General features: G+C 40.8%; 1 protein-coding gene across 2 annotated transcripts in view; it reads right to left on the bottom strand.

The window, feature by feature from the left end:
• The window catches only part of MYRFL (myelin regulatory factor like), a 257,278-nt gene that overhangs the window by 171,757 nt on the left and 71,890 nt on the right, over positions 1-13,631 (bottom strand). Inside the window, exons 2-3 of one of the 2 annotated variants that reach the window (XM_073651777.1) lie at positions 9,608-9,698; positions 3,822-3,880 (exon numbers count right to left, since the gene is read on the bottom strand). The exons of the other annotated variant lie outside the window; for it this stretch is intronic. Coding sequence (XP_073507878.1) covers positions 3,822-3,880; positions 9,608-9,698 — 150 coding nt within the window. The remainder of the gene's footprint in view (positions 1-3,821; positions 3,881-9,607; positions 9,699-13,631) is intronic. 2 annotated transcript variants of the gene reach the window in all.

Genomic DNA, 13,631 nt, shown 5'->3' with positions numbered 1-13,631 from the left:
GTAATGATGGCTACTCGTTTTTCTTTACTTAGCTGCTTTTTTCTTGCCTTAATACAAATTCTAACAGTCTATTCAGTAGGACTATCAGCTGTGTATCCACCAGACTTCTGCACAACACAACTGATGGTCCCAACCCCATTTATAAGGCAAGAAATACCACTTATTAAACTTGACAGGGCACACCTGTGAAGTGAAAACCATTTCCGGTGACTACCTCTTGAAGCTCATCAAGAGAATGCCAAGAGTGTGCAAAGCAGTCATCAAAGCAAAAGGTGGCTACTTTGAAGAAACTAGAATATCAGACATAATTTCCGTTGTTTCACACTTTTTTGTTAAGTATATAATTCCACATATGTTAATTCATAGTTTTGATGCCTTCAGGGTGAATGTACAATTTTCATAGTCATGAAAATGCAGAAAAATCTTTAAACGAGAAGGTGTGTCCAAACTTTTGGTCTGTACTGTATAAATATATGTGTGGTCAGTACAAAGGACTGGCACATGATCAAACTAAGGGCCAGGGGGCACTTATTACGGGTGGAAGAAAGGAGATTCCGGCACCTAAATACGAAAGGAATCTTTTTTTATTCTTATCTTATGTGGTAACGGCACTATTTGCGCCCCTTTCCTATCTTTTCAGTAAACAGCATTGATGACAATCAATAGGCAGTCATAATCTGATCCTACAGTGAATTTGCAATCCATCTTGTTTTCAGCAAGACGGAGTTGAGTAATTTAGATTGTACCCTACTGGCCTACCTTAAAGAAGAATTTGAATACACTTGGGAAGAAAGAAAAATCTCTTATTTGGGAATCCTCATAACTAAGCCCTCAACTGACATAGTCCAGGAGAATCTCTCTAACCTACTTAAAACCTTTCATCAGGACTACTTGCACCTAACTAAACTTGAGATCTCCTGGCTAGGCAGAATTGAGGCATTTAAAATGCTTCTCCTTCCCAAGTTCTTATATATAATTAGGTCTATTCCTGTTTTTATTCCTAAAATCTGGTTCCAAAAATTCCAAACCCAATTGCTGAAGTACATTTGGAACAAGAAGAAACCAAGAATATCTAGGATATCTTTGGAAAAGCATAAGGGGATGGGAGGGTTGGGAGTCCCCAATCTCTATAATTATTACTTAGCTTCAATACTTAAACTTTCACGGGGATGGTTGTTAGACTCAGATATCTCAGCCTGGACTTTTATAGAAAAATCAATCGTTCAAACAAAACAAATGTCGGCATTAATACTAGCTCATCTAATTGAACCCTCCAGGCCTCCTCCAAACTATCCCGCTCTGAGGGCTGCTATTCTGGCATGGAGAAATCTTGGAAATAAATCCCCTGACTGAACTAGCCCGACACCAATAAAAAATATTCCTCTCACAGTACTGGAAATTTTAATACCAAAACTCAATCTATCGACGTGGTTGGATAGGGGAGTACTGTATGTAGATGATATTATGCAAAACGACTCTTTAGCGTCTTTCTATTATCTTCAATCCAAGTTCTCTCTTCCTAGAGATGAGAGAACAAGTTGGAGATCTATAGCTAACTATTTTGGAAATTCCTCTCCCACTCTTTCTCTCCCACAAATGGTACAAGACCTTATAAATTCTCCAAACAAGACCCAACTTTGGAAATCAAACATATTCTATAAAATCCTCAATGAGGAGACAGACATTCCTGACCACTCATTCGTAGGGGCATGGGAACAAGAATTGAATCTCAAAATAGATTTGCAAAAACTAAAAAAAACATTAGCTATTACGTACTCCAATACTGCTTCTGCCACGATTCATGAATCCTACTTTAAAATGCTATCTCGGTGGTATTGGACCCCAGTTAAGCTCCATTGTATTAATCCGGTAAACTCACTAAATTGCTGGAGAGCCTGTAACAACCCAGGTACTTTATCCCATATATTTTGGAGCAGCCCAAAATTGGTAAACTTCTGGCTAGGAATTAAACAACTCATAACAGATATCACCGGAATGAGAATTGACATTACTCCTCAGCTTGCTCTTTTATCCATAGGCATAGAAGACTTTCCTAAACAGCTGCGTTACATAATTTCACACATACTCTTGACAGCAAAACTCATCATAGCTTCCAGATGGAAAAGTGATGACCCACCAACTTTAATACACTTGATAGAAAGAGTGACGCAACATAGCATATTTGAATATAATGCCGCTATTAGGAGTAACTCCTTCTCAAAATACTTAGAACGTTGGGATCTTTGGACCTCAAAATACTCTCCCATGTTATCAAACATGGCTTAGGTGACATGCCTAGGTTTGTTATTAGCTCATCTTCGTTTTTTATGACAATCTTAATTTGAGATGATGATGAGGAATATGCTCAGTATGACTTGGATTTCATTTCGGATTTTCTACTCTACTTTGCTTTAAAATACTGTCTTTATTTTATCAACCTCAACAACATTGTATGCTAATATACGAGAATCTTTTAGTTTTATATATGTTCCCGTGTGTTATGGGAATTGCAAACTATTGTATTCTAAATGTGAAACCCAATGTTTCTGTTTTAATATGTCTGTTCCCCTTCCCCCCTCCCTCTTTTATTTATGTACCCCCTCCTCCCTTTCTTTCCGTTTTATGGAAAATTTCAATAAAAATATTTAAACACAAGATGGAGTTGAGTTGTTTTTTTCAGAGTGAATGAGGAGTTTAAGAGACAGGGGGAGGAGAAGAAGTGAAGAAAAATATTTCTCTGAAAATTATATGTCCACTTTTAGAGTGCAGAAAAAACTTTGACACATTACGAAACTAAGACGCAACTCATAATAACCAATGAGGCCCTTCTGCTTATGTGTGCATTATTTATGCAACCAAGCTGTAGAAATTTATTTTGTTTGTTTTTAAAGGGAATCTGTCAGCAGGTTTTTGCCACCTAATCTGAGAGCAGAATAATGTAGAGACAGATGCCCTGAATCTAGCGATGTGTCAATTTTAGCGATGTGTAATTTCCCTCGGGCTCTATAAAGTGTATTTTATGCCATCATATTACTGGGCTGCTTGCTTTAGTTTTGATCAAATCACTGTTTTATCAGCAAGAGATTATCACTAGAGGAATAGTAAACCTGTTTATGTAGTCCTCCATATTCATGAGCTTTCTGCCTATGCACAGTGTACACAGAAAGCTACCAATCAGTGATGTGAGCGAGGTTATGCAAAGCATTCAGAGAACTGATATATTTGTAGCAGATAAAACATGGATTTTATCAAAAATACAACATGCAGCCTAGTAAGTGACGCATCGCTAGAATCAGGGTCTCTGCCCCTATGTCATGCTGCTCTTAGATGGTGTAGTTAAAACTTGGTAACAGATTCCCTTTAAAAACAGAACATGCAAACAGAATATCCAAATGCAAGTGTGAACATAGCCAAACAAATCTGCACATTTTCATTGCACTGGCCAAACACTATTACTGACTTTAGACTGGCATTTTCTGAATGACCTGAAATAGAAAAACCATGGTACAAAAGCAAAACACACTTGGCCTCATTTATCAAAACAGTCTCATAGCAAGACTGTCTTCATTACCTATAACCACCAATTAGAGCTTAGTTTTCATTTTTATAGAGCAGTATTGGAAATGAAAACTGAGCTTTGATTGGTTGCTATGGGCAACAAAGAGTGTTAGGTTTTGATTAATTAATAAACTACGGGGCAACAAACATTAGGCCTCATTTGTCAAAAGAGTACAATGTGCAGGATATAATTCTTGGCTTTGACTATTCTCCTTAGTAATTAGAACGTCAACGGTGCACTAGTAATATTAGACCTTATTTACCATTGATTTGTGGGGGTGAACATGGCTCTGATCCAGAATCAGGTGGGGAGTCCGGTAATCTGGTTTATAGTAGAGAATAAGATTATGAATTAATAACTCATTACACAAAATCTGCTAATTGGATCACGTAGCTGCGACTGTAGAAAAACAAACAGAATAGTACATATATGTAGACTTGCTACTTCCGCCCTTTATTACATTGCTCTATGTCCCGTACCCTACTAAATGATTTGTGGAATGTAATCCAATATCTAATAATTGCTCCAAAGTCACATTCTGTGAATATGGTGCTTGCAGTTTAGTTTCTCCAAACATACTGAGAATTTTCTTCCATTCCAATATAGGGAAAATATATATTCTTATACCGTGTTAGCCAGTAGATAGAAAAATATTTAGATTTGAGAGTCCTCAGTGGTTGATACCTTTTAAAGGCTAACTGAAAAGATGGTAACAAATTGCAAGCTTTCGAGACTACTCAGGCCTCTTCATCAGGCTAGTATAACACAAAATCTGAAGCGTCACATATTTCTACACAATAAGACACAGAAATAATGCAATAGATAAGACAGGTGATGGAAAGCAGAGTTACTATGGAAAAGATAAACAGTTCTGGCTATAAATATTTTAGCAGTTAATAGATAAGGAGTGTAAAGGTTTTATTGTCCTGTGACTAGGTCCAGTGTTATGATGGCCTCACAAGTCTGAGGGGCACATTCCTTAGTTGATGTAGAATGACATAAATCCAATGCGACACATTCATTCCTGCTCTGAAAGTGTCAAAGGTCATCATCAGTTTATATTCCGAGACTCTCCTTTCTCTTTGAGATTTGAAGTTACCTTTTAATACCAGTAATTTCATGTCTTTTATGTTGAGATCAGGGGAACAAAAATGCTTGGCTACAGGTAGATCTATTCTTTTTTCTTTTATTGTGTGGCGACGATGATTCATCCTTGTCCTAAGTTTTTGCCCTGTCTCCCCTACATAAAGACCCCCAGCTGGACATTTGGTACATAGATGTGATGCAGCTGAAAGTACCTGGGATCTTGTACTCCTGATGTGAAGTCGGGATCTTTATCTTGTCTGTGGTCGTTATAAACGGACAGGTTTTACATTTTTTTCTGGTTGCAAGGAAAGGTACCTGTAGCTGGTGAAGATGACAGGGAGCTTCTGACAATGATGCTTCTTAGATTTGGGGGCTGCCTGAAACACAGAAGCGGGGGGTCTGGAAATATGGATTGTAATCGGGCATCTTTTTGTAGTAAGGGTTGTAGTTTCCGTGCAGCTCTCCTTAGCACTTCCAGATTTGGATTGTAGGTGACTTCTAGAGGCACCCGGTTGATTTCTTGTTTGGTTTTGTAATGTAGGAGATGATTCCTTGATATTCTTGTGGCTTTTGTAATCTGGTTCGCAATTGTTCTTGGATGGTAGACCTGATTCAAAAAGGTCTTTCTGTAGGGTTAGAACATATCCGATTGTATCCATCCAAAACACATAAAAAACTCTATTGTTTACAGCCAAGCCATCAGATACAATCGGATATGTTCCAAACCTATGGATAGAGACAAACACCTTGATGGCCTCAGAAAGACCTTTTTGAATCAGGGCATCCATCCAAGAACAATTGAGAACCAGATTACAAGAGCCTGATCACAGCATAAAAGACATGAAATTATTGGTATTAAAAGGTAGCTTCAAATTTCAAACAGAAAGGAGAGTCTCAGAATATAAACTGATGATGACCTTTGACACTTTCAGAGCAGGAATGAATGTGTCGCATTGGATTTATGTCATTCTACATCAACTAAGGAATGTGCCCCTCAGACTTGTGAGGCCATCATAACACTGGACCTAGTCACAGGACAATAAAACCTTCACACTCCTTACCTATTAACTGCTAAAATATTTATAGCCAGAACTGTTTATCTTTTCCATAATAACTCTGCTTTCCATCACCTGTCTTATCTATTGCATTATTTCTGTGTCTTATTGTGCATAAATATGTGACTCTTCAGATTTTGTGTTATACTAGCCTGATGAAGAGGCCTGAGTAGTCTCGAAAGCTTGCAATTTGTTACCATCTTTTCAGTTAGCCGTTAAAAGGTATCAACCACTGAGGACTCTCAAATCTAAATATTCTTCCATTCCAATGCATTTACCTGCTGATCAGTGTGTGAGCTTTACATCAGATAACTGTCATTAACCTCAAAGTTCTCAGCAATAACCTGCCAACTGCATGAAAGATAGCAGAAAAGCAATGTACATAGTTTAAAGCAATAAAATGTAAGAACAGCCATAAAATTACCTGGCTTTTCAGGAAAATGTTTTTCGTACAATTTATGGGAAGAAACTCGAAACTCAAAATGGATAGTTTTTATTTCCTAAAGGGATCTACATTATATTTACCGTATTCCCTCTCCACAAAATAAGTGATAATTGTATGATCGCTGGGGGGGAAAGGTCTCACTGCTGGGAATAATGATGGTCATGTTTGCGTACTATGACTCCATTCATACAAGGACCCTTGAGACCCCCGTTGTTGGGATTGAGGGGGTGGCCTCCAGCAACCATATATTTATTTCTTACCCCCTACATAGCTGATAATAAATGTATTTAGTGGGAAATCCCCACTAAAGTCTATGACTGGTGTGATTTTCAAAAAAAAAAAAAACTATTAACTTTCACATGAAGCCTGAATGGTTTCTGAATTAGCTGCCCTCTTAGCTTTTCTATAAAACATAACCTGCATTATGATAAACACAGTTTTATGCTTTTTTTCATACCAAACCATGTAAAGAAAAATTACCAAAGTAGGGTAATTTAAGGTACTTCCACATGTGGCAGATAATTCCTACCATGAATTTTGCTGAAATTTTGATGTAAACTTGTGCCAAATTTTGGTGTGGATTTCACACTAGTCATTGTAATTATTTTTCACCCAGCAATCTCCATCGGTCTCATAGCCATTGAATGGAGCGGTAGAGTGTTATTACTTCGTTCTCCTTGAGAATTGGGACCTCAGACCCTTGGTTTAGTGGTCATGGGGGTGCTAGCAATGGCAGCTCCTGTTACCATACATTCATCTGCTACCCTGTGGCCAACAAAGTGCCATCGTTTTTTTTTTTACAAGGAAATGTTACAGAATGTTTCCCCTATTCCTTGTCCCAAGAAGCAATATAAAGGTGCACTGTGGCTTCTTTTCCTTGACACCTAAAAGAAATTGGATATGCTGGATCTTTTGTTTCCATGTTGGATTAGCAGCTGCCACCTCTGGATATCTCTGTCCAAGGCTGGGGTCACATGGCTGTCAATTCTCTCATGCGAGAGAATCAGGCCGATTATGCTAAAGACATTCAGCTCAAACGCTGTATTTCTTGCATGAGATAATCGTATCACAGTTGCGGAGAAGACGGATAACTTAATTTCTCCATCTCCTTCATTGTCTGTCTCGCGGATGTCAGACTGCACTTGGATGACATCCAAGTGCAGTCCGAGGTTTTACAAGCACCCATAGACTTGTATGGGTGTGCGTGATCCGATCCTCAGATGCAGCGGCGGCATGCTGCAATTGTCTTCTCATGCTAAATTCGAATGAAAAAAAAAAAATTGCAGATCTGCACTGCACCATAGTATAACATTGGACCAAGTGCTATCCTATAAAACATCAGATAGCACTGGGCCGTGTTATACGCTCATGTGAGCGAGCCCTTACAGTGGCTTATTCTTCCATTCCCATTGACAAACCCTACAGTGCTGCTCATCATTATTGGCACCCCTTCATTTTTTTCATAGACTGTACAATATCTTCAGAAATAAATGGAAATGTACCAAAGTTATATCCTAAGGATTTTCTAATTAGTGATCCAAAGTAATACAACAATAAATCATTGTTTTTCAACTTCCATGTTGCAATTTCAAAGAAAAACTGAATAAACAGCAGGTGCAGCAATAAAGGCACCCCTAATTAATACTTGGTTGCACACCCTTTGGCATTAATGACAGGCTGAAAACGTTTCTTGTAGCCATCTATAAGCTTCTTGCACTTCTCATCTGGAATTTTCTCCCACTCTTCCTTTGCAGTTTGTTCAAGCTCTGGCATGTTTACAGGGTTATTATTCCCAGTAACAAACGCAGCAAAGCAACCCCATAGCATTATGGATCCTCCACCATGCTTAACTGTTGGTAAAGTGTTCTTTTCCTTATAAGCTTCATTGCGCCGTCTATAAACAAACTGTTGCTTTGCATTGACAAAAAGCTCTATTTTTGTTTCATCTATCCACAGAACATTTACCCAGAAGGATTATAGTTTGTCAAAGTACTCTTTGGCAAAGATCAGTCGTTCCCTTTTATGTCTTTTATTCAGCAATGGTTTCTTTCTTGGCTTTCGCCCATAAACGTCTCCTTGGTTTAGTGTGCCCCAGATGGTACTTGTTGAAACCATGTCCCCAGACTGTTCCAGGTGGATGTTCAGGTCTTTGGATGTTTGACGTGGTGTTTTTTCCACCATTCGCACCAACCTTCTAAGACATCTCTTGTCAATTTTCCTCTTTCTCCCATGTGATGGAAGGTTCTTGATAGTTTCATGCTTGGCAAACTTCTTAATAACATTGCGCACTGTTGAAACTGGGATACCAAGGTCTTTGGAGATGGCCTTATACACTTTGGAAGTCTTGTGTTAGCAGTTCTGATGTCCTCATTGTGGCAAAGGAACAGGGCCTACCATGTGGCTTTTTAAAACACTGAAGTCATCATTCATTGGCTAATTCATGTCACATGGGCACTGACAATTAATCACAGGTGAATTTCTTTTGTGATTTACCAGAGGCGAGTAAAAATGTGTTTCCATACTAAATTAATGTAAAGGGGGCCAATACCAGTGTCACAGCAAGGTTTAGGTTTTTCTATTTTTCCCTCTCATTGTTTTTTATTTTAAATTATTGGTTATCATTTGCTCTTTTGTATATAACACGAGTAGTCTATAAAAAAAACTGTTTCACTTGATTCATTTTTTTCAGGAGATATTCTACATTATGTACTTAAACTTCATGGGTGCCAATAACAATGACCAGGACTGTATAAATATGCTTGGCAAAAACATTTTTATGTGTATAGCCACATTTAGAGAACAGATCTACCAAAAGTGATGTGTATCGTGTCTAAATCTAAACTTAATTAGCAGTTCCATTTTTTCCCACAATATAAATATTTCAGATAAAACTTTTTTCTAGCTCATTGTTACAAAAACATCTATTCTGTGAGGCGTGAGGCTAGGTGCACACAACTGTTTTCTCTCCCTCTGAGAAAAACAGTCTGATTATTCTGATCAGACTTTGATCAGAGTAGCATCAGTTTTTCTCAGAGGTGAAGAAAAAGAAAAAAAATCTTCTCCACCCTTTATATACTGTCAGTCCGTGAAATTCGGACTGCACTCGGATGTCGTCTGAGTGTGGTCCGATGTTTTTCATGGACCCATAGATTTGTAGCAATGATTCTGATCTCACACTCCTTTCAAAATTGGACATGTCACTGATGGGTATGAGTATGGGTATGAGTGCTATCTGTGAAAACTACGGATAGCACTCTACTCATCCAATATAATCGGTTGTGTGCACGAACCCTAAGACAGAGAAAGGCAGTATGTGTATATATAGTGATAAGAATATAATACAGAAATTGATTGGTTTACCTAATCAAGTTTTACAATGGTTCCATGAACACAGTAAAATGCATACAGAAACATGAGTATATAGACTACACAGAGATAAGAAAACAAGTGATTATCACTTACAATGCTCCAAATGCATAGTCACTGCTAATATATTCCTCCAACATGCTCGTATCCACCATAGGATTATCCAAGGCTCTGTGTACATCCTGGCCTGCAAGATCATACAAAACTAAGTGTTGTCAGGCAATATGAGATGTATTTGTAAGAAAATACTGACAGTAGGAATATTGATCATTTACAGTGGCTTGCGAAAGTATTCACCCCTCTTGGCTTTTTTCTGGTTTTGCTACCTCACAACCTGGAATTTCACAGTTTTTTTTGAGGGTATGCATCAGTTCATGTAAAGACCATGCCTACAACTGTGAACATTTGGTTTTATTTTTTTTTTGTGAATCAGACAACAAATAGAACAGGATAGCTGAAAACGTCAGTGTGCATAACTATTCACCGCCCTTAAAGTCAGTACTTTGTAGAGCCTCCTTTTGCTGCAATTACAGCTGCAAGTCACTTTGGATAAGTCTCTATGAGCTTTCCAGATCTTGCCAATGGGATTTTTACTCATTCCTCAAGGCAAAACTGCTCCAGCTTCTTCAAGTTAGATGATTTCCTCCGGTGAACAGCAATCTTCAAGTCTGACCACAGATTCTCAATTGAATTAAGGTCTGGGCTTTGACTAGGCCACTCCAAAACATTTCCTCTTAAACCACTCGAGTGTTGCTTTAGCAGTATGCTTTGGGTTATTGTCTTGTTGGAAAGAGAACTTCCGTCCCAGTCTCAATTCACTGACAGACTGAAACAGGTTTTCTCAAGAATATCTCTGTATTTCGCACCATCCATCTTCCCCTTGACTCAGACCATTTTGCCTGTCCCTACGGCCAAAAAACATCCCCACAGCATGATGCTGCCACCACCATGTTTCACTGTGGGGATGGTGTTCTTGGGGTGATGAGCTGTGTTCGTGTGGCACCAGACATAGCGTTTACCTAGGTGGCCAAAAAGTTAAATTTTGGTCTCATTTGACCACAGCACCTTCCTCCATACATTTGGGGAGTCTCCCACATGTCTTTGGGCAAACTCAAAATGAGCCTTACAATTTTTGTGTGCCCACTCTTCCATAAAGGCCACCGCTATGGAGTGTACGGCTTATTGTAGTCTTATAGACAGATACTTCAGTCTCTGATTGGGAAATCTGCAGCTCCTTCAGGATTACATTTGGTCTCTGTGCTGCCTTTTTGATTAATGCCCTCTTTGCCCGAGCTGAGAGTTTTGGTGGTCTGCCCTCTCTTGGCAGCAGGTTTGTTATGGTACCGTGTTCTCTCCATTTGATGATAATAGAATTGATGGCGATCTAAGGGATCATCAGAGATTGGGATTGTGTCATCTGTGTGTCCGTTTTACCATCAGTGTGTTATCCGTGTGTCTGTTTTACAATCAGTGGGTCATCCGTATGTTTGTTTTCACCATCAGTGTGTCCGTTTTTACCATCAGTGTGTCATCTGTGTGTCCGTTTTACCATCAGTGTGTCACCAGTGTGTTATCTGTGTGTCCGTTTTTACCAACAGTGTGTTATCTGTGTGTTCATTTTCACCATCAGTGTGTCATCAGTGTTTTTCACAGATGGATAAATAAAGAAATAATTTACAAAGCTTCTCCTACAGTTTAGAACGTTAAACACGAACAGCACATAGATGGCACACGGATCCATCCGTGGGCTGTATGTGCTTTTCATAGACCCATAGAATTATCTTGGCCCTTGTCATCCGTGCTGCTGGAAAAAAACGAACATGTGAATAGCACCATAGATTATAATGGGTACGTGGTGTGTCTGTGAAAACGGATACAAAACGTACACGCAACGGACGTCTGAATGAAGCCTAACTCAGTGGGACCATGAGCACTCGGAAATTTCACGCAGATATGTGTGTGCAGACTAAACATAATCTAGATCGATGTTTAGAAAAGAGTAGCAAAAAAATGCTGAAGTGAGAAGCCTTTCTTGTTTTAATCATATACTGTAGTCATCTAATTTGAAGATGTGTGTCCCTAGAATGTAGGCATGAATCGATTGATCATGAAAGGTAAGTGGAGTTAATTCACACTGCTTTTTTTATGTGTTTTTTTTCTGCATGAGAAATGCGGACTACAGCCAGAAAACTTGATAAAAAGTGGTAATTATATGCACTTTTGGTGTGTTTTTATGTGTTTATTATGCCTTTTTTAGTGTTAAGCCATTTTGAATTCAACAGGAGGCAAAATTTCAGTAAAAATTTTGGAAGAATTGACATTCATTGTGTGAAATCTCATTAATTTTGCCGATACTCTAAATTGCTGTGTTTTTTCCCCCACACAAAAAACGCACTGAAGAACGCCTCAAACATGCTACATTTCAACAAGACTTAAGGTTGTGTTCACATGTTGCGGTCAAGTTGTGTGGTTTTTTTTTTTTGCCATGGCAAAAATCAATAGCAATAATTATCAGATTTTACCACAATCATGGCAAAAAAACGCACTGTGGTCGCAACTTGTAAAAACAGCTTAATGCTCCCATACACATTAAATGAAAGTAGTCGATGATCTACTGTGTATGGGCAGTGTCGGACTGGACCACCAGGACACCGGGACATCCCCCGGTGGGCCCGGGTTCCTCGGTGGGCCCCCGTGACAGATATAGTGGGGCCTGCCCGCCGGTAACCGGTCCGTGATCTTTCTGACCACGGGCCCATCAGAGGCCGCTGCACGCCGGCCTCTGATGGGCCCGTTGTCAGAAAGCATACCTTCCTCTTGATGGCTGCTGCCGCCACCGGGAACATCTGCTCTCTGCTATGTGTTGCGCACAGACGGCGCATAGCAGTGACGTTCAAAGGCCACCGGTCAATCAAAGCCGCGTGCGTCAGTGTTCGGCCTCTGATAGGCCGGCGGACATTGAACGTCACTGCTATGCGCCGGGCGCAGACGTCAGTGCACAGCACATAGCAGTGATGTGGAGATTCCCTCCAGCTGGCGGGCTGCTGACAAAGTGCGGCCTCCAATGGATCGGTGGCCCTGTTGCAAACCAAGCATCCACGCCGTTATGAAGCTGCAGAGGACGCTGCCGGGGGAATGCAAGATGGTAAGAAGTTTTTTTTTCCTATATGAATGGGGGGGCAGATGGCACATAGAGACCCATGATGGAGGGGATGGGATATGACACACAGGGGCCCATGATGGAGGGGGGGGATATGACACACAGGGGCCCATGATGGAGGGGGAGGTGGGATATGACACATAGGGGCCCATGATGGAGGGGGAGGTGGGATATGACACACAGGGGCCCATGATGGAGGGGGGATATGACACACAGGGGCCCATAATGGAGGGGGGGATATGACACACAGGGGCCCATGATGGAGGGGGGAAATGACATATAGGGGCCCATGATGGAGGGGGGGATATGACACACAGGGGTCCATGATGGAGGGGGTGATATGACACAGGGGCCCATGATGGACGGGGGATATAACACACAGGGGCCCATGATGGAGGGGGGGATATGACACATAGGGGCCCATGATGAAGGGGGGTAATGACACACAGGGGCCCATGATGAAGGGGGGTAATGACACACAGGGGCCCATGATAGAGGGGGGGAATGACACATAGGGGCCCATGATGGAGCGGGGGATATAACACATAGGGGCCTATGATGGAGGGGGGGATATGACACATAAGGGCCCATCATGGAGGGGGGATGACACATAGGGGCTTATGATGGAGGGGGGAATGACACATAGGGGCCATGATGGAGGGGGGATATGACACATAAGGGCCCATTATGGAGGGGGGGTGACACGTAGGGGCTTATGATGGAGGGGGGGAATGACACATAGGGGCCATGATGGAGGGGGGATATGACACATAGGGGCCCATGATGAAGGTGGGGTATGACATATAGGGGCCCATGATGGAGGGGGGAAGAGCGGATAACACATAGGGGCCCATGATGGAGGGGGGGCGAGAGAGTGGATCACACATAGGGGCCCATGATGGAGGTGGGGCGAGAGAGTGGATCACACAGAGGGGCCCATGATGGGGGGGGGAAAGAGGA

The sequence above is a fragment of the Phyllobates terribilis genome, unplaced genomic scaffold (assembly GCF_046119375.1).
Source record: "Phyllobates terribilis strain yellow unplaced genomic scaffold, ASM4611937v1 Scaffold_11__3_contigs__length_659146591, whole genome shotgun sequence".
NCBI classification, from domain to species: domain Eukaryota; kingdom Metazoa; phylum Chordata; class Amphibia; order Anura; family Dendrobatidae; genus Phyllobates; species Phyllobates terribilis.
Note: the sequence above shows the minus strand (reverse complement) of the source record. Positions and strands in the feature narration are given on the sequence as shown.